This window comes from Lynx rufus, unplaced genomic scaffold (genome assembly GCF_022079265.1).
Source record: "Lynx rufus isolate CCGP_SWC_20201006 ecotype Redwood Valley unplaced genomic scaffold, mLynRuf1.p SCAF_23, whole genome shotgun sequence".
NCBI lineage: Eukaryota > Metazoa > Chordata > Mammalia > Carnivora > Felidae > Lynx > Lynx rufus.
The window spans coordinates 7,006,238-7,028,124 of record NW_025814838.1 but is presented as its reverse complement, the minus strand read 5'-3'; the positions used below and the strand labels follow the sequence as shown (position 1 = coordinate 7,028,124).

Genomic DNA, 21,887 nt, shown 5'->3' with positions numbered 1-21,887 from the left:
GAGTGATGGTCCTTAGAGCTCCCAATATCATTAGACAGGGGTTAGGGGGAGGGATGAGGGAAGAGGCAGTCACTGATGAAAATAAGCATTTTCAAGGTCTGTAGCTAAGCCTCAAGCCATCACTGTATAAGCAAGGAAGTGTTAGGAAGTTGTTTGTGTGAAATGGAGTGTAAACTGCAAACATGTCATAGAGGTGGAGGGGAAAGGACAGAAGGAGTCACCCACAGAGGAAGCATTAGCCCCCACCCTAAGTGGGAGACCGTAGGAGTCTGGCGGTCCTTATTTATACGATACCAGATAACACTGCAGCTCACACTCCGTGTGTTTGCCGCCGCGTCTCCACCAACAGATGGAGGTAATAAAGAGGCTAAAAATGGAAACACGAACTGGTGTGTAGCTTTGTTATGGCAGTTTGTCACAGAACAGTCAAGAATCCCGCGCCGGTAAGTGTGTTTGTCAAGGTCACCCGTGACCTCTTTGGTATTAAATCTAACCGACACTTGGCTGGCCGGGCTGTAGCAAGGCCAAGGAGGCCCGTCTCTTGGGGCATGAGGTTGGCCGCTGCCCACTCGCGATCGGCCGGGCTCAAGCAATGGTTTGGCTTCCCTGGGGCTTCTGGAGGCTGTTAGTTCCAGCTTTGGTCAATAGCCTATGTAATTAATCAACTTAAAGGGAGTGCTGGTTAGCAATGGTTCTTGACCCTGGCTGCACACTAGAATCACCTAGGGAGCTTTAAAAATAATACTAGGCCTAGACCTCACCCAGAACCAACCGGTGGGGCTGAATATAATAAGCAAGGTGATTCTCATGTGTAGCCAGGCTGAGAGCCAAGAGGCTAGATCATTAAGGGGCCAAGTTCAGACACATGGGAGATGCCAACCTTGTTCCTTCTCTATTCTATGACCTCCTACCTCTTCCTAGTATACTTTGAATTGGGGTGGAGATATGGGATTGGCATTGAGAGAGAAGGGACTATAATTTATGTAAGCGAAAACCAACGGGATGCAGTTTTAAGAGAGCTTCTAATTTCTTATAAAAAAATGCTCTGATGAACTAATCACCTTACACACAAACCTTTGTAAGTATCCATAATGTGTTTTCTTGGGATAAATTCCTACTCTGAGTTAAAAGGTATGAACACTTTCTAAAGTTTCAATAATTCAAAAATTCAATAATTCAAAAAAGTATTGGCCATCTTGGTTGGTATTAAGTTCTAGTTAATATCATTTTATCATTTGTTATTTTTCACTTCTTTAATGTTCATTAATTCCTTTTGTATATTAGTCATTTGTATTTCTTCTTTTCTGAAGTGGCTATTCATGTGCTTTGACCACTTTTCCATTGCGGTGGTCATTTTTTCTTATTGATTTTTTAAGACTCTTTATATAGGAGTGTATTAAACTTGTATGTCACATACATTGCCAATACTTTTCTTGATACAATATTTTTCTTTGTTTTTAATTTTATTTGAGACTTTTAGGTATACAAGTGTAAATTATGTATGTAGCCATGCAGCCAAATTTACCAGTCTTACCCTCCATGGTATCTTCCACTACTTTTAGGTTTATTAAGTTTTTTATTGCAAATTGTTCTTGTAATTATTTTATGGCCTAATGTCCAACATTAAATACTTTGCTCCATCTGGAATTTCTTTCGGCAAAGAAACTGCCTTAATTTCAACAGCCAGATGGCATACCAAGCACGCGGGCCCGGGTGTGAGCTTTCTCTTTCACCCCACTGATCATTCTGTCTGTCCTGTCTTGAGCTAACACCACACTGTTATAATACTGTAACTTTATCATTTACTTTAAGATCTTGCAAAAAGTACAGTTGACCGTTAAAACAACACAGCTTTGAATGATGCACGTCCACTGACAGGTGGATTTTTTTCCTGATGAATACAGTCCAGTACTGTGAACATATTTTCTCTTCCTTATGATTTTCTTAATGGCATTTTCTTTTCTCTAGCTTACTTTAAGAATACAGTACAGAACACATATAATGTACCAAATATGTGTTAACTATGTTATCAATAAGGATTCCAGTCATCACTAGGCTATTAGTTGTTAAGCTTTTGGGGAGTCAAAAGTTAATACATGCATTTTCGACTGCGTGGGGGATTGGCACCCCCAACCCCATATTGTTCAAGGGTCAAATGTGTATCATTATTTTTATTTTCCAAAAGCATTCTGCCTATTCTTTGATTCTTGCTTGAATATTATTTTGGAAAAGCCTTAAAATTATTACAAAATTAATGCATATTAAGACAATATTGTTTGCAAATATTGACAAATAGATCGATGGAACCAAAGAGAGAATCCACAGATGGGAAATATAGTATTTTATACCTGCAAGAGAAGAGGGGACTATTTAGTAATTGATTTCAGACATTTGCTTATCTAATTGAAAACATTAGAGCGCTACGTCAGATTACATACAAAAATAAATTCCAGCAAAATTGGCAAGCTCTGTGAATAGTCAGTTTATAGACAAGGAATTGAAATGGCCAAGAAACAAAAAAGAATCAGGGGAACGCATATAAAAACAATAACTAGATATCATTTTTCTTCCATACGAACTGGCAAAATTATTTTTAAAATATAATATCTTAATATGTAGAGGTGATGAGGTTGAGGGGAATTGCTGGGAGGGTATGGATTAGCATAAACAATTTGGGAGCATCTATTAAAATGTAAAACACACACACACCCTACGACCTAGTGTATCTACTCAGAGAAACACCAGCATGTACACATACTAAGGGCAAGTGTAGCCAGGACTCTACCAGTTGCTAAGATACTGAAATACTTCTCTTTTGGTTGGGAGACAGCCCCCACCTCAAGTCCTGCAAGCGCCCTTGACTCCCACTGCCCAGGCCACTTTAACCTTCTCCCCTCTGCCCCATACTGTTCTGTGATCAAGAGTTAATGAGTTAATTCCAGACAGAGGTTAGCTCCCAGATCCCCTTGCAGCTCTGGAAGCTATTCTAGTTGGTTGGGGATATTTGACTGTGATCCCCGTGTTCAGAGATGTTCGTTGAAGCATCGTTGTACGAACAGACTGGAAACGACTTGAAGCAGACACTGCTGACTGCCTGCCAAATATCCACCTTCTCTCTCAAACCAACAGAACCTAGTAACATTTCCATCCATCCACGGCTACCCCTTGCTGCCAGAGGTAGCCGTGTGATTGAATTCCAGCCAACGAAAGGTGCGCAACATTCATGTGGGATTTCTCGGAAATCTCTTCCCCTTCTTCCATGCAGTTGCTGGGATGGAGATGTGATGATTATGGGGACCGCAGCACCCAACTTCAACCACAGGAAGGTGGGACACACCCAAGGTTACCAAGAGCCCAGGTGGCTGTTAACTTCATGGAACCACCATGCTGATGATTCAGACCGCCTCCTTCTGGACTTCCTTTAAATGAGACAAATTAATATCCTATTCAAACTGCTGCTACTTTGGGTTTCTTGGTTATAGGCAGCCAAGTTTAATCACAATGGATACAAACCTAAACTCCTATTAACAGGAAAATGGCTAAATCAACCATGATATATAAACAATATAAATCGTAAATAAGCTGAGACATCACGTATTTGAAGAAATACTTGGCAGGGACCGAGTTAAATCTACAGGCATTTCCATGTTGAGTGGGGAAAAAAAAAAAAAAAAAGCAAGGTGCAGAATGTCTTCATCGTACATGCCCTCTCCACTCCAAACCCCTATTAAACTCTGCTGGGTTTTCCTAGTTTTCATGAAAGCACAGAAGAAAGACCAAAAGTGTACCTCACAAACTATGCTAACATTAGGAACTTTGGGGGAGAGGAGAAAAATTGCTGGGGGGTGGCCAAAGGGCCTCTTATCTTTGGCCGCACCCTTGTACGTTCCTACAAAAGGGGTGATTCCTGTACTACTTGAATGGTACAAATTAATTAGGTTTTCCACCTATCCACCAGCTGACCTTCTCCAACTGTTTACTTGCCTGCTGCTTGCTGCCTGCAGTGTCCATATTTGAGAGCTGTCAGAGCTGAGGGCTCAAACCTGGAAGAGCAGACTCGTTGGCACATAGAGATTAGCTTGAGAGCCACCACCTGAGTGCTTTGTGTTGGAGAAGTTCAAGGTTCTTTCAGAACACCCGTCACACAGATTGTATACCATGGCGTCTGAGGGAATGAAATACAGGTGTTAATCCTCAAGGACAAAGAAAGTAAGAGGACACAACAGCTAATGAGAAATGACAAGAAAAAACCAGAAGCACTGCTTGACACAGCAGAGCTGAGAAAGTTGAACTGAAGAGAGGAACAACTGCCAGAGGGAATTGTCAAAAGCTCAGTACTTGGAGGCATCGGGGGCCTCAGAGGGCAGGGGACAGGTGCAGGGGCTGAGCAGCCGGCCCCTGGGTACCACTTGCCAGGCATACCACTGCGAACCCGTACTGTCCACCCTGCAGTCACTTGTTTTATAGAAAGCTTGACTAAGATGAGCTCCAGGCAGGGAGATCTCAAATGGAGTAGAGAAGAGAGGTGTGCTGGTATGAACCAAGGGAAGTTAAAACCACCCACTTATGGGGTATTTATTCCTGGGTCCCCTGCCAGAGTCCTCCGATTAGTTCTCATTTTGGAATGAGGCCAAAATGAGATTCCTTGTTGCTGGAGAATAGTGGGGCAAGGGGGGCAGGAGGGAGGGGAATGATCTGGGTAGTTGGCAGTTTTCTTTCAGGCTTATTGTCTCCAAACAATTCTTACCATCTCGACAATTCTTTAGCCCCTGGGGTGGGTCCACCGTCTGAATGAGCTGAGAAGCCACAGACAGCTTTAAACAGAAGGGTGACCCTCACTGTTGAGAATGTTTTAGGAAGGCCAGGTGGAGACTATATTGATCAGTGTCTCATCGGGAAAACAGAAACATCCTAGGTATTTCAGACAGAAATTATTCAACATGGGAGATTGGTTCTAAAAGTGACAGAAGGGTGGATGGAGCAAGAAGGGGAGGGTGGGGTTACTCAGAAATTAGTAACTGCAGGAGCCAGCCCCAGGCTGTGGGAGCAAAAGGAAAAATGTTAGCAGAGCCCATGACTGCCCCATCACTGTGGGTTCTGGAGGATCTGTGACTGTCACTGCTGCCCCAGGGACCACAGCCACACCCACCTGGCAACAAGCCAGGAGGTCACACTCCCACTAATACTGCAGGATCCTCCAGGCCCCAAAGGTGTCCATGAGGTGGAGGGTCTGCTACACCCGGGAGATCTGTGCTGCCGAGGCCACAGGGGTGCCCACTTCAACCTCCACGCTTCACGAACACGTTAGAAGCCAGCTAGGATGACAGCTGTGGAGGTGGTGAGAGGCAGTCAAGTTCAGTATGCATTTTGAGCAGGGAAACAACAAGGATTTGCTCACAGATCAGACGCGGGGGATGCGAGAAAGAGAGGTCAAGGCTAACTCTGGGTTATTCTTGGCTTGAGCAAATGGAACAGGAGAATTGCCATTTACTTGGATGACCAAAATTATGGTGAAAGCAGGTTTTAGGGAACTAGGAAGAGTTCAGTTTGGGACACGTTTGGTTGGAGACGCATCGGCAGACACTCCGGGGGAAGGAGCTACAAATTTGAGATGCAGCAGTATACAAGGGGTGTAGACACCAGGAGACCCAAGGTGTCGCTAAGGGAGGGAGTGTTCACAGGAAGGAGATGATGTTCAAGGACCAATCTCTGGGATAGTCCCAAGTGAGCGGTCCTGGAGGTAAAAAGAAGCCATCAAAGGAAGCTTAAGAGAAGCAGAAAAGTGAGAAAAACACCAGAAAAATGCAACACCTTCAAATCCTGGTGAACAAAATTTCAGGAAGCAAAGGGCATCCGCTGTGTCACATGCTGTGCATGGGCCAGGTCCCACTAAGATGAAGAGGTGTCTTGAGTTTCGCACTATGGATGTCACTAGTGACCTCAAGAATAACCGTTTCAGAGGAGAGGAGGAAGCATAAGCCTGACTGGGATGGGCTCAATGGTGAGTGGGTGGAAAGATTTGGGAACCAGGGAGTAGAGCACTCTTGAGGAGGTGAGCTATCGACAGGGATGGTATGCCAGTTGGGCTGAGAAGTGAGGTCAAGACAGTATTGCTTTTCTCTTTTCTAAGATGGAAGAGATATCAATTCATTGATATGCTGATGAGAAGGACCCAGTGGAGAGGGGACACTGATCATGGGGGAGAAAAAGGGAAGGCTTGCTGGGGCCATGTCCTTGAGTGGGCGAGATATAGTACACAAATGGAGGGGCTGGCCTTATCAAGAAAAACATAGACCATGAACATTAACAAGAGAGAAAATAAAGCATGTGAACATAGCTACAGGCAGGTGGGTAGAGGTGATAGTAAGAGTTCTCTTCCAGTTGCTTCTATTTACCCATGAAGTACAGAGGAAGCGAGGCTATCAGATTGATCAGGATGGGGAGGAGATGTCTGAGGTTCAAGAAGAGGAGAGAAGGAACCAAATTGTTACATAGGAGAGTGAAGAATGAATGGACGCGGGAAATGGAGCATGATTGCCAGGAAATGTGAAGGGTCCACTTGAGATCCGGAATGATGAATTCTAAGTGAGATTAGTCACCATGCTTGTGCGTTTGCTGTGCTCAGCTGTGTGGGTGCAGGCACCGGGCACTGAGTGGGAAGAAAGTTGACTTTAACCAGAAAATACAGCAGTGAGAGAAGGTCAAGGGAGTTGACAGTGTAAGTGCAAAGTGACTACGTATCATGTTTATCTGTGCAGAGAGGGCATGAAGGGGGTGATCAATGAACAGAAAATTCAGTCTTTTAAGGTAAGTTATGCTCTATCTTCATGCTAAGATTGTTGTCCTCCAGGCAGAGGGGTCTTCGGGGGTGGTTACCTATTTATTTAATATTCATTTACTGAACACTTGCCATGAACTAGATCCATGGTGGATAGGTGGTTACTTTCCTAGAAGCATCTAAAGTATCAGGTAGATAAGCTCAGGATCCAAAGCAAGAGGAGTGTTAGGGGATTGCTGAGAACAGAGGTTGACTTTATTGTACTGTCAATAAAATGTTCAAGTAGGTTGAAAGATGCAGATATAGTTGAAAAGTACATACTCCTATCAATCAAAATAAGTAAGCAAAAAAGAATTTATGGATGCATGTAATTGAAAAGTTTGCAGTATAATAATGGCTGATGTTTATTGAAGGCTGTTAGCCAGGTTCTATTCTAAGTGCATTACATCTATAATCTTTTTTTAGTCATACTAGCAGAGCCAGAATTTGAACTCAGGCAGCCTGCTTCCAGTCACTGAACTCCTAATCACTATGCTTTACTATCTCTTGAAGAGACAGCTTCAGGCAAAGCTGGATCTAGGGAGTCAAGCACTATTACCGGGACTCAGTCTTTCCCTTTCACTCTGCTTACTTACATGCTGAACTAGTTGACATGTGTGTTAGGTTCTCTCCATTCATAGTAGCTGCAAATTTACACCATTCTTAGAAAGAGAGAAAGCTATTTTCTCTTTTTTAAGTTTATTTTTATTATTTTGAGAAAGGGAGAAAGAGAGAGAGAATACGTGTGAGCAGGGGAGATGCAGACAGAGAGGGAGAGAGAGAGAATCCCAAGCAGGCTCCACACCAGCAGCATACAGCCTGATGTGGGGCTCGAACCCATGAACACTGAGACCATGACCTGAGCCAAAAACAAGAGTCAAATGCTTAACTGACTGAGCCACCCAGGTGCCCTACTATTTTCTCTTTCTGAAAGTACTAGACCTTCATAGGTCTGTATTTAATGATATAAAACAGACTCACAAGGGACGCCTGGGTGGCTCAGTCGGTTGAGCGTCCAGCTTCAGCTCATGTCATGATCTCATGGTTCATGAGTTCGAGCCCCGTGTTGGGCTCTGCGCTGACAGCTCAGAGCCTGGAGCCTGCTTCAGATTCTGTGTCCCCCTCTCTCTCTGCCTCTCCCCAGCTTTCACTCTGTCTCTCCCTCTCTCAAAAATAAATAAACCTTAAAAAAATTTTTTTAAATAGATTCATAATATTGTCAGGTAAAAAAGCATTTTATAAAACAGTAGATATGGGCTGACCCATAAACAAACAGATACATTTTTTTTTTCAACGTTTTTTATTTATTTTGGGACAGAGAGAGACAGAGCATGAACGGGGGAGGGGCAGAGAGAGAGGGAGACACAGAATCGGAAACAGGCTCCAGGCTCCGAGCCAGATACATTTTTAATAGGAAGGATGTAAAAAAGCATTTGATAGGGGCGCCTGGGTGGCGCAGTCGGTTAAGCGTCCGACTTCAGCCAGGTCACGATCTCGCGGTCCGGCAGTTCGAGCCCCGCGTCAGGCTCTGGGCTGATGGCTCGGAGCCTGGAGCCTGTTTCCGATTCTGTGTCTCCCTCTCTCTCTGCCCCTCCCCCGTTCATGCTCTGTCTCTCTCTGTCCCAAAATAAATAAAAAACGTTGAAAAAAAAATTCAAAAAAAAAATTCACCAAATTGTACATAAAAAAAAAAAAAGCATTTGATAGTTACTTCTAAGTATCATGATTTGGGGGACCTTTTTTTTTTTTTTTTTTTTTGCTTCTCAGTATTTTCATTTGTTTCTACATCCAGGATAATATAATCTATAATAATAATGTTGAAGGGAAACACAAAACTCAGTACAAGCCAACAATTGTATCTCCCTAAGTTGTTCTCTGTAGCTAGGTACTCTTCCTATACCACTAAGATCTATATTTCAGAAATAGATACATTGGGGGGCACCTGGGTGGCTCAGTCGGTTGAGTGTCTGACTTCAGCTTAGGGGCCATGATCTCATGGTCCATGAGTTCAAGCCCTGCGTCAGGCTCTGTGCTGACAGCTCAGAGCCTCCTTCAGATTCTGTGTCTCCTCTCTCTGCCCCTTCCCCGCTTGTGCCTCTGTCTCTCTCTCTCTCAAAAGTAAATAAACATTTTTAAAAAATGGGTACATTGGGGGCCACAATGGTGACATTCTCATCTGCTTCCATTTGGTTAAAGACAAGGAGATGAGAGGGAGTATAACCCAGGTATTCCAGGTCAGCCGTACCCCATTACTGCATAAGTGAACAGGTTAGTATCTCCCCCAATAGTCCATACAACCCACTGTGGATAAATTTTGAAGTGAAATATAAGTTTCTTTCTTGGAAGCCCTAACAGGGTAATATGTATTGGTCCATGGTCCATCAAGGAGGAAAAAGGAGATCAAGAATCCAAGGGGGTCCCAACATGAATATGCAGGCCAGATTCTCAGTACCATGCTGATTTGTAACCAGCTGTTGAGTCCCTGCCCCAAGGGACAGTTGCATTAGGAAGGCAAGATGGTAAGATGAGGTGAGCGGAAGATTGTGTGGGTTACGTAAGGCAGATTGTGTGGGTTACATAAGGCAGGATGGGAGGTGGGGGCAGGTAACAGTTCTGACCCAAGGGAGGGTTGTGGCTGAAGCTGATCATTAGCCAGCCCATTGTGTTTTGCACTGGTTTCCTCCTTCTCCAGCCTGTATCATCTGGGAGAATACGGAAAACCTCCTTGAGATGGTTTCTGTAGGGATAGTAGTAATCCCTATCTTACCGGGTTATTGCAAGGGTTAAATTAGGTACTGTATCCAAATGCTTAGCCCAGTGCCTGGTGCTGAATAAACGCTCAATACGTGGTGCACATTATTACGATGATTATTATTGCCAACAGCAGAAGTAAACCAACATGGAGATGACAAAAGATTTGGAATCTTACAAAGCAGTACTTGCAATCAACCGCGACTGCTGGCCTTCCAGATTGGTTCCCTTCTATAGGCAGCATCTGGCCCCTTGAACTTCCGCCCTCTGACTTTAGCCAGAGGATGGGGCATGTAGAAAACCTTCTCTTTATCCTCACTTTCAATCCATTCCTAAATGGAGAGCGTCCATGCACACCCTCCTGCTCAGATGTGAACTCTGCCCCTCACACAGCCTGCAGACCTTGTGAGTCCATTTCACAGTCCTCTCCCTCTTAGGAACCACCCTCTTTGGAACATTTTCTCACATTTCACAAAACTCAGCCTTGGGGGGGAGGGGGGAAGGAAACTTACACTGAAATAAAACTGAATAATAAGGCTTGATTGGGTCCAAAGACTTAAGGGAAAGAAAATTTCCTTGTTTTGTTAATTTCCAATTCAAGGTCTTAAATGTAGGGTGTAAGGGTGGGAAGGAAGATTCAAGAGAATTCAGATGCAAAAGAGCAAACGAAGACTCAGGACAGGAAGAGAAGGATGTCCGTCCTGAGGTTCATTCTGTTGCTATTCTGTTTATGCACCCAGTCCACCCCCCCCCACCACTGCCGTTCCAAATCCCTCTTCTTGCTTATATTAGCCACAGTCAGCTTCTGTTGCTTGCGACTCAGTAGCCCTTCCTGGTTTATAGATAAAAGGGAGTAAAAAGGCAGTTAAAAGTGAAGAAAATAAACAAGGTCCAAAGAGGAACAGACAAGATGGGGAAAAGTAGCCGGATCTTAGGACTGTGTCAGATGTTGAAGGATTCCAGTCCTAGTCTGTGCGTACCTGCCCCCCGCCTCCACCCCACCGCCATGCCCTTAAAAGAGAATCACAGTACTTCTGGAAAAAAGATAGGGGTGGGGGGTGATGAGCAGGCACATCTGCTATCTCACTCCTGAAAAATTCTATGCAAATCACGGTCACTACTGTCGAAATTTGAAGAGGCAAATTTGCCTGGCTCTGATGGGTTGGAATACCCAGGCATTTCACAGCTTATGAATTCAAAGATAAAAATAATTTTTAAATTGAGCCAAGTAGAGAATTATGAGAAGTAACTACATTCATTTTTTTTCCTAAGAAAAAGTTCTTGTCAGAGCGGATTAATCCACGTTTAACCTTGTGATTTTAACAATAAGGTGCAAGAAATAAATAACAGGTTCACAATGTGAAAAACTTTTGAAGGTCTATATTAGAGCTACTTCCAACATATTTGTTTTGATATTATTATTAAAGACCTGAGTGAAGAATTAATTAAATTGCAATCAAACACGGAGATGACATAATGCCAACAGAGTGGTTCATACCTTGAATAAGGGAGCCACAGAACTACACAACATCAGAAAACCAAGGTTTTCATAGTTAATCCTGACTCCCCATTTTACAGCTGAGAAAACTGAGGCTCAGAAAGATCAACCCATTTGCCAAAGAGTAAGGCTGCCAGAATTCAACTTTTCTACGCGTTCTTTTTGAATAAATGAAAGCTGCATTATGATTCAAGATTCAACTAGACATTTGTTAAAAACTAGAGCAGTGAGCTGATGAGACAAGATAAAATTTAATCAGGTCAGATGTGTAAGGACCTAACATGTTGGGTCCAAAAAAGCCCACTGTACAAGCACAGTATGGGGTAGATATGCCTTAATCAGCAGCGCTTGTAAGAAACACTTAGAGATGTTACTCAGCTGCGAGCTTGAGATGTCAGCAGTGTGATAGAGCTACAAGAAAAAGATAATGGAGTCACAGGTGGCATTACTAGAGACAGTTTACAGAAGGGAGGTGAGCATCTCGGTGAACTTTTCAACCTACAGCTGGAAGTCCTCATTTGGTCCCAGGTGTCAGGCTTTAGAAGTAATATAGACATGTTAGTTCACAGCTGGGAGAGGAGCCTGGGATGGAATTCTGGGAGGAATGATCAAAGGAAGATAGGGAATTACAAAGCACTGTCATTAAGAGCCCAAATCCTGAGTCAGTTTACCGCCCCCCCCCACCCTGTTGATTACTGACTGTGTGTTCTTTAAGGCCTTACTCTCAGTCTGTAAATTAGGAATTATAATAGTATCTATCTCCAAAGACAAGGGAGGTAGTGCATGTCAACTGATATGCACATTACTGGCACCAAACAAGCACTCAGTAAATGTTAGCTACTATTAGAATTAAGGAAGTGAGGTGATGTGGGGATAATGGTACCAAACTCATCGGGTTGTGGTCCATATTAAAGGAGTTAACCCTGGGAGGGCTCGAAACAAAGTTGGTAGTTATGGTCTGTAGTAGAGGGACTGGCCTAAGTTTTCTAGGGATGGGCCCGTTTGGGGACAAAATATTCCCTGGCTAGGGCTAAAGTCCACAGAACCTGATTAGATTATTCTCTGAAGAAGGATGTTTAGTTTGTGGGGGGCAGGCAGTGGAGGCGATGGTGGTCGCTCAGTGAATGGTGTGTGGGTAGCACTTGGTGAACACCTGGGCACAGTGATTTGGCATTCCTGTGGGGTGACAACTTAGCTGCGTTCTTGGCCACGGTGATTTAGGTCTGTTCTGATGTACGGTTCTGATCCACTAGTGTGGTCACTCAGGGCAGCACTGGGGTTGGTCACCCATGCCTGTTCTGCGCATGGTCGCTGAAAACTGTCCTGCGCGCAATTGCCAGGAAATCATTCGAAGAGGAAATGCTCCTGGAAAAGTACTCCCTTGCGTTTCCTTCTCATGCCACGGCATGAAGTCCACAGCATCCTGGACCTCAGGGACGCTGTGGGACCCCCAACAGCTCCCCGGGGAGCAGTTCGCCGCTAGGGGGCGGCCGCTAAGAGAGGAACCGGCCCCGCGCGGAGTCCGCTCCTTTGGGGTTCCCTCGCCCGCCGCGTCCCAGGAACTGTGGAGTGACAGTGGGGTGGGGGCGCATGCTTCATGGGTGTGAGACAGAGCGAGCCGCCTGGATATGAGTCAGCGCGCGGGGGGCCAAGGAGCTCCGCGAATAGTCACGGAATCTCACTCACGCCCTGCTTCTCCACCCATCCCCGTCTAGAGCGTGTGTCCCAGTCCCGCGCGTGTGTGCGCACACGGCACGATGTCTGATTCCAGGCTGTGTGTGTCTGGTGAGACGGGGGTGAGGGGGACAGGGGAGGGTCCGTGTTGGTGTTTCCACGCCCTTGTGGGGTGAGGGGGTGTGTCCTGGTCAGGGTACGTGTGTACCTGTGTATGTGCGTGCGTGTGTGTGTCAGTGTGGTGGGACCGTGCATCCGTGTAGAGTGCTTGCGTCTGCGCCGGGGTCTGAGGCTGGATGTTGGCGCAACCTGGGCCGGGGTTCCCACCCCTGGGGGTGCTGGGGGCGTCCGGCCTCCTGGAGGAGTAAATGCCTCGCCACCCCAAGCCGGCCAGGGCTGCACAGGGAGCGGCCTGAACCGGGAGGGCCCGGGTGGCGCGTACCTGGGAGGGGCAGGAGAGTGGGGCGCAGGGGGCGGGCCAGGTCCCAGGGCGGGGCGCGAGCTCGGGGGACCCGCGCGGCTGACGTCAGGCGACTCCTTAAATAGAGCCGGCAGCGCGCGCGGCTCGGCATTTCTCGAGGAGCCGGAGCGGGGCCCGCGCCAGCGCCACCGTCCGGTCCGCCCGCCAGCCCGCGCGGCCGCGCCGCCGCCGAGCGTGGGGCGCCGCGCTCCGGGGACCAGGAATGGGGCTTCGGGCACTGGGCGCGCTCCGAAGCCGGCGCACGTGAGAGCCGAGGAGCGCCGCCCGGAGCCCCGTGGTCCGGGACGGGGAGATGTGGGACGCGCAGCCGCCTGTCCCCCGAGGAGCCGCCGTCCCCGGGATCCCCGGGCATGGTGCGCGCCCCGGCCGGCAGTGCCCGGAGAAGACGGCGCCCCCCACGCCCGACCCGCGGGGCCCGGGCAGCGCGGCGCCAGCCCTCTAGGCGGCCGCAGGGCCACGACAGCTCCGCCGCCGGCGCCCCCCGGAAACCATGACCCCCGGCGCGGGCCCATGGAGCCATGGCCTATAGGGTCCTGGGCCGCGCGGGGCCAGCTCAGCCGCGGAGGGCGCGCAGGCTGCTCTTCGCCTTCACGCTTTCGCTCTCCTGCACTTACCTGTGCTACAGTCTCCTGTGCTGCTGCGACGACCTGGGCCAGAGCCGCCTCCTTGGCGCGCCTCGCTGCCTGCGTGGCCCCGGCGCGGGCGGCCAGAAACTTCTCCCGAAGTCCCGCCCCTGCGATCCCCCGGGGCCCACGCCCAGCGCGCCCGGCGCTCCCAGCTCGCCCGCCGCTGCCGCTGCCGCTCCCGTCCCTCGCCTCCCGGCTGCCAACCACTCGGGCTCGGCCAGGCTAGGCACCAAGCGGCTGCCCCAAGCCCTCATCGTGGGCGTGAAGAAGGGGGGCACGCGGGCCGTGCTGGAGTTCATCCGCGTGCACCCGGACGTGCGGGCCTTGGGCACCGAGCCCCACTTCTTCGACAGGAACTACGGCCGCGGGCTGGACTGGTACAGGTAAGGAGGGGGCGCCCCGCTCCGCGCGCCGGGGCCCCAGTCGGGTCCATCCTCAGGGCCATCTCCGGCGTCTCCTCTCCCTCTAATCCGGCTCGTTGTGTGGTTCACGCTGACACGTGGGGGGACTCTAGCAGGATTCACCAAGAACTTCCTGGGGATGGTGTAGACGGGCACGCGCTTTGTCGAACTGCAAAGGGTGGTTGTTTCTGGAGTCGCCGGAAGGGAAGCGGGATGTCTAGCCAAACCTCAGGGCGAGCTGGTGAGCTAGCTCCGTGTCCAGCCTTTGGGGTGGGGCGGGATGCCCGGGGAAGGGGCGGGCCGGGACACGTGCCGCTTCAGAACAAGGCCCTCTCCTGACCTTCGTTCATCTTCCCCGGCGTCTGAAGGACCCTGAGAAGGGAAAGTCAGAATAGGGCCCCCTTGCGGCAGGGCTCTGCGCTTGGATGAAGTCCCCGGTAGTTCAGGCACACGGAGAGGGCATCCCCTGATGAGTGGGGATGAGGTGGGGGGGGGGGGTCCCTTCTGGAGGGTCATTTTTTACCCGGACTGAGACGCCCCCACCCTGCGCCCACCACACCCCGGTCGCTCTGACTCTGAATGAGTGGTCTTAGGGTAGTGGAAAGGAACTCTGGATTTGAGTCATGCTCTGTCACTTAGCTTGAGCAAATTCCTGAAATGCTTTGAGCCTCGATTTTTTCATCCATCCCAGTGGTCAGGAAAACAGCCTCGTCCTGGTGTGCCTCCTAAGGCCTTTCTAAAGTACCTTCAAAGTGTAAAAAAGACACCTGCGCTGGGTGGTGCTTCTAAACCCACAGCCAGGATGTGGAATTTGGGATACTGGTGGGCACCTCAGATAAGGGCTGGCCAGGGTCCTAGGGACAGCCAGTCATAGACTGTCTGCTCCAGTACACTGGCAGGGCTGAGAGTCATCTAGGTTGGTGATGTCTGGGGATAGCCTGAAGCTTCTGGAAGGTGACAGCCTCTACTGTTCAGTGCCCGTCTGCCTCCCAATCCCTGAATGGTGCTGAGGTGTAGCACTGGCCCAAATGTGGGCCGAGTCAGGGCATCCCTGGGAGTGGTGTCAGGTATGGGTTCCCCGCAACACATGGCACAGAATTCCCATCATTCATCTGACCCTTGAAAACCTTCTAGAAATGTCTGCATAGTATTGGAATTGGGGAGGAATAACATGGTAGCTGTTACAGGAACTAGAGCTACTTTTTAACAAATGTTTCTAAAAGTAAACCCTTTAGGAAGTAGCAGCCATAAGCATCCTGGACAGATGAAAACTTTGTTAGGGGAGCCGACTAGGCTCATACTGAGGGGCTCTGGATTTGCAAGGGGGCAACAGGGCCAATAGCCCTGGCCTGCAGTGGTCATGGTTGTGGGGGCAGGGGATGGGACACACACCCCCCTTAGGAGGCAGACACACACTGTGACTCCAGTGGAGCCCAGCAGGGGATACCTGGCCTGTTGGTGACCCCTGGCACCATTATGTTGGCTTAATGGAATAGGGCAACACAGTATGGGAGGTCTGGTGCTTTCCAAACTGTGACCCACAGGCATCCCATTTGGGTGTTTGAGGTGTACAAGGACAGCGTCAGAGCCAGACCTCAGGGCGAGGGAGGCAAATTCATGGAGCAGCAGAGCCCTGTGTGGGTCAGCCATGGCCACACACTCATGCCCAGCAGGGTTTCCTCGATGGAAAATCTGAAGATCATTACGAAACCCTTGGCCAGTACGAAGTGCCTTTTAAGTGCAAAATAGCAAAATTCTGAGCATCTGGCTTTTAGATATTGTGTCCTCCAGTAAACAATGATAACCCTGCACCCAATGTTTACACTCCCCTCTCCCTGGCCCATGGGCAAGCAACTTACCTCCGGCTTCCTTCCCAGAGCCTGTGTCATTCAGGGATGGCTGCCTTTTATTTTTAACCTTGGCATGTGTGATTCTAAGCCAGCTTAGCTGTGAACCTTAGAGATGGGAGCCGTGCCTTTTTTTTTTTTTTTTATAGCACATTTGGATTCTGCTAAAATTCTCAACTGAGCCTTGGTAGGTTTTATTTAACATCAAGCACACTGACAGCTCTACTTCTCTCTCTCCTCCACCCGGCTTCCCAGGGTCTGAGTTACCCTCCCTTTCACCCTTTGTATTTCTGGGAAAGGTTAGCCTGGAGGTCTGCCCTATTCCCACTACATGCCCAGGGGAGGGCTGGGAGGCTACAGCTCAGGAAAGGGCTATGTGGTTTGTGCATCTGTCCTCTGCAGACCCACACTCTGGGAGTCCAGGGTTTGGTTGTGGATTGCCATTTCTACGTAAGGTGATGCCGTCCCATTTGGATGCTGTTTGCATACTTTCCAGAACATTTCTCTGAAAGTGCTTTATCCTTTATCATCGCTCAAGAGTTATGCATCAATTGCAGAAATGTCCAGGATTCCTGGGATCCCTTTTAAAATCCACGTTCTCACTTTATTCCTGCATTCTGGGAGTTAGGACAGCAGGTGATATGATGCTCCTCTTTCTGCCTGTTGCCCTTGTCATTTCACACATGTGAAAACTGCAGCCCCCCAAAAGTCTGAAATGGGGTCACAAAGCAGGCTGATGAGCCAGAAGTCACTGGCATGTAGTAGCCCATGGAGACACACATGCTCGTGTGTGTGTGGCTGTGTGTGTGCCTGCGCATTGCCAGCTAAGTGCTTTGACCACTGCTCTGCATAGCTTGCCACTATGGAGCCGGTGACCCCTGGGTAGACATGGCCAAAGAGCCCTTGCACCCAGAGTGGCGGACCATGTTTTCCAAAGGCGGAGTTCAGAGTGGCAGAGTTACAGGCCATGGATCGCATTATAATCTGCCCACAGTTAAGCTCCTCGGGACAACTTCTGGGTCCCGAGGCCTCCATATAGAGAGGGGAAAAGTCCAACTTCACTCTCCATGCAAAGGAGAGAGCCTTCTTTCTGTGGAGATAAGCCAGGAGGGGTCAAACAGTGCCTGAAGGCGGAGTGATACAGCCAGGGAGACCAGGAGGCAGAGTCTGTGTCCTCCTTGCCTCCAGCCTGAGCCCCTCTTGGGAACCAGCCCGGGAGAGCCCAGCCCTCTGCGGTGGGATCCCTCCCCTTAGAGGTTTCTGAGTTCCATCACCTGCATGTCTGGCCTGGCTGCCCTCTCCCAATTTCCTCCCCGAGGTGACAGCTGGGCCTATGGGGCGAGGCTGGCTGCATGCTTGGACAGGGGACGGGTAGGCAGAAATGACAGCAGGCTGATGAGGGAACCAGAGATGGTCTCCAGATGCTGTGCGGTTGGTTGAAAGACCGTGATCATCCTGTGTCTCGCCTTCCTCATGGGATGGGGCCCGTAGCAGTCGTCACAGAAGGCTGTTGTGTGGGAAGGTGTCCCGGAAGGGTCTATGGCACATAAAGGTATGGCAGCCATGTTTCTGCTGTTGCTGCGGTGGCTGCAGCTCCTCACTACCAGTGCTTCTGGGATCACCGTCACACTAGCGTGAAAGCTTGGTTTCTGCCCCTGCTGCTATTACCAGATTGGGCTGAGGAGTTAATTGGTTGCTAGAAAAGCAGTCCCAGGATAGACTAGGTAGGGTCCCGCTCTTCATTCTAGTGTCAGCTCTGCTTCAGTTTGCTTTCTTATTTTACAGTCTTCCTTCTCTCTCTCCTTTCCTTCCTTCCTTCCTTCCTTCCTTCCTTCCTTCCTTCCTTCCTTCCTTCCTTCCTTCCGCATTGGTAAAAAGTCACTTCACACGTCTGGGTGTCCGTTTGCTCACCTTTAAAATGGGACTGATGTCTGACCTGCTTTCCAGTCTTGTGAAACTCAAGACGGACCATGTGAAAATCGAAGATTGTATTTGGGGTGCTATGATTTAGCAAGGGTTGGGTGTAAGGCAGAACAGTCCAGGTGTTCATCTTTCGTAGAGCGATAAAAACTGTGCGTTGTCTGGTGGTTTTTAGGGTCTTAGAGGAAACTGAGTTTTGTCCTAAGTGTTCTTGATTTTGCTAGTTTTCAGGGACGGCAGGGGGCTGAGGGTGGGGAATGAGGAGGCAGCGGATCTTCTCTAAATGCACTGAAATGCCAACAAGAGCAGGTTAACACATGATAATTGACTCTGTGCTCAGGTGACAACATTATGATAGATAAGCCTGTTGGGTAAACTTTAGACTTCACAACTCGGGTTATTTGTTCAGCGTCCATGGTGTTGTTGGGATGGTGTAAGTCAGAGTAGACATTTGCCCCAGAGGCGACGGTCCAGGGAAGAAAGAGAATCAAAAGCAGAGAATAAGGTCTGTCGCTGGTTCCAGGTCGTCTCAATCAAGAAATCAAATTCTAACAGCAGAGCAAACAGAAGGCGAGGGGAGCGGTTAGTGCAGAAGACTCTGCTGTCTGCAACAAACTGAGCAGCACCTTCAGGTCATGGTCTCACGGCTTTGTGAGTTCGAGTCCCGCATCGGGCTGTGCGCTGGCAGGCATGCAGACTGCTTGGGATTCTCTCTCTCTCCTTCTCTCTCTGTCCCTCCCCAGCTAGTGCTGTCTCTGTCAAAATCAATAAATAAACATATAAAAAAAAAACCCTAAGCAATACCTGACACGGACCGTTCCACACTTGTCAGATGTGCGCAGATGTATGCCCTTGCACACTCCACAGACGTGCCCTTGCACGCACAATTGCAGTGTCTGTGCAGACACATGTCTTCAAAGGAGTTTTCCTGCCTCGGTCCAGGAGGATGTCATATGCGCTGGTTAAATGAAACCCTTGAGTCCATAAATCCAGCGTCCATGGTGCGCTGGCTGTCAGCCTTGCAGCACACTGGAGATGTAATAGTTAGTTCTAGCGCGCCTACAGTTGTCAGGCACCAAGGAACATTCGGGATGGGCAGGCAGAACTGTCATTGCTCAAAGACAGGTTTTGAAGAGCTGGCTTCGCTTGCCCCTAGAGCTTACAGGGACGGTGGGAGAGCTCGCCCTGGAGCGGGCTGTCCCCACGGTCTCTGGTATGTGGCTCTTTAGGGGGGAAAAGACTCTAACAGCCCTGGTGCTTTCCAGCTGTCACACATTGTTAAGCCTGCTTTGGGGTTTTGTTTAGTTTTTATTTATTTATTTTGAGAGAGCGAGAGATAGAGCACAAGTGGGGAAGGGGTAGAGAGAGAGGATCCCAAGTAGGCCCCGCGGTGTCTGCACAGAGCCCGATGCAGGGCTCGATCCCACGATGTGAGATCATGACCTGAGCCAAAATCAAGAATTGGATGCTCAACTGACTGAGCACTGACTCAGGCGCCCCTGTTAAGGCTGACTGAGCCCCTGTTGGATGGCCTGACTGAGCCACTCAGGCGCCCCTGTTAAGGCTGTTTGGGATGTGAAAATGTGAAAATACCATTTATCAAAGGTTGTAAGAGCACACTTTCCCCCCACATTTTAACATCTCTGAATGAGGATATTTGATGATTGATGGGGTCTTAGATTCAATGAGGTATCATGTTTCCATGTTCGATGGAAACTCTTTCCCCCAGAGGTGCCTTCTGCCGTGGGGACCCACTAGACCTTCTGAAGAGCCTGAGACTAGGTGGCAAATGCCGGGTCCTGGAGGGAGCCCCAGATTGCTGTTTCTGCAGCCGTCAGGGGCCTCTTCTGATTGGCCAAGGAGCTGCACCCATCTTGGATCTATGTTACCCATGCCATCTCCCTGAAAGCACCCATCCCAAAATGAGAGAAAGTGCGGACTGATTCCCACAGGGAGTTAACAAGATGATGTGGTGGGCACGTTCTTGGTGGGCTGCTGGACCACCCAGGTATTTGGAGGCACGTCCTGAGAGTCCCTAAGAGGCTCAGGGCAAAGGCAGTGTCCCACGGGTGCAATTACCTGCATGCCTGCTAATGTTCCGTGCATCTGGTGTGCAGGGTTATAGGACAACTTCTTTCCCTTTGGTCAGACCTCCATGAATCAGCCCTGAATGACTGAGTGACGGAGGGGGCGGGGCGGGGGTGGAAGCACACAGCTCCCCATTGATCGGGGTCCCCCGGAGGAGGGCTCGGAGGGGAGGCCGTCTATGCGCAGAGGGCTTGGCAGCAGGGGGAGCGGGTAGACAAGCCCACAGCCTGTGAGTCAGGCCGGAGGGGCTGAAAGGTCACAGCTGGTCTAAGCCTATGGGACTCAACGTCTCCTCCAGAGCTAACCCCGGGCGGGTTAATCCATTTATTTGTCAAACGCCTACCATTTGCCAGGCTCAGTGCCAGGCTGCTGTAGGCCAGCTCTTGCTGCCACTTTCTTCTCCTAATGGGCTGCAGCGCTTTGTAGTCCATGGGCAGCTTGACGAGGTGGGTAAAAGCCACCAGTGAGTGGAAATAACTTAGCATTTCAGAGGTAATTGCTGCCTGTCAGGCTACGCAGCTGGCCTGTTGGCTCAGTCCTGCATTCATGGGGGGGCTTTCTCAGCAGGATAACAGCAGAGGGAGAGGGGTGAGGGGTCATTACCGAGCAGGTTCTTCAAGGCGCGTGGGCCAGTGGTACTGGTTGGGTTATCTGGGGCTTGAGCATCACGTGGTCTCCTGGGTGCAAGTCCACTGGGGGAGTGTCCTCCCGAGCTTTGGAATCAGAGGCTCTGCGCCCATGGCCACCAGCTCCCATGAGTGTCTGCTCGGGGTGGAGGCCGGGGACCCCTCCTTGCCACTTCTGAGGGGTAGCATCGCTCCCTCATTCTCTGAGGGTGGCGATTTCCAGGCTCCAGGCATTCTCGAACCCTCTTCATGACATTTGCCAAATTCTGGCACGGCCTCTGCTCTTATTTTCTTAATATTTTGTTTAAGTTTCCACACTTAAAAGATTAGAATTTTTTCATAAAGAGCTGGGCTAATTTTTTTTTCTCCAGTGCATATATTTTGGAATAGAGAATATGTTCACATAATGCAAACTTGAAAAGTGATCAAGGCTGTCCCATGAGAAGTATTCCCCTCCTTCTCACCCCTGTTTGTGTGCCATGTGGTTCCCCTTCCCAGGGTTACCACAGGCATCCACTGTTGTGTGTCCTAGATGTGTGCTGCTCATTTGTCCGCCTAACGCACAATATGCAAATAGAGTGGGAACACACATATTTTCTTAAAACGACTTCATTTGAAAACCGCCCTATGTGGAAAACCAGCCCCACTTTGCCATCATTAGAAAGGAATCGTAAAAATACATAGACTGCAAACAAAAGAGTGCAATTGAAGTTTTGCTTCCTAAGGTGGCTGGACCGTTCCAATCCTGCAGCCTAATCAGTCTTTGTTTAAAAGTGGGTACTGGAGGGGCGCCTGGGTGGCTCAGTCGGTTAAGTGTCTGACTTCGGCTCAGGTCATGATCTCGCAGTCTATGAATTCAAGCCCTGCATGGGGCTCTGTGCTGACAGCTCAGAGCCTGGAGCCTGCTTCAGATTCTGTGTCCCTGTCTCGCTCTGCCGCTCACCTGCTGCTGCTCTGTCTCTCTCTCTCTCTTAAGAATAAATAAGACATTAAAAAAAATTAAGTTTGAAAGAGAGTACTGGAGATACCACTAAGAACAGCTAGAGAAATATTAATTGCAGCATGAGACTTTTCTTTCTCCTCAATGTAGGAGAGAGGAGAAATGGAAATGAAATGGAAAAGATACAGATTTTCTCACTGTGAGAAACATTCAGTGAT

General features: G+C 49.0%; 1 protein-coding gene across 1 annotated transcript in view; it reads left to right on the top strand.

Moving 5' to 3' along the window:
* Positions 1 to 13,739: 13,739 nt before the first annotated feature.
* The window catches only part of HS3ST2 (heparan sulfate-glucosamine 3-sulfotransferase 2), a 92,525-nt gene continuing 84,377 nt past the window's right edge, over positions 13,740 to 21,887 (top strand). The window contains exon 1 of the mRNA XM_047087635.1: positions 13,740 to 14,230. Coding sequence (XP_046943591.1) covers positions 13,740 to 14,230 — 491 coding nt within the window. The remainder of the gene's footprint in view (positions 14,231 to 21,887) is intronic.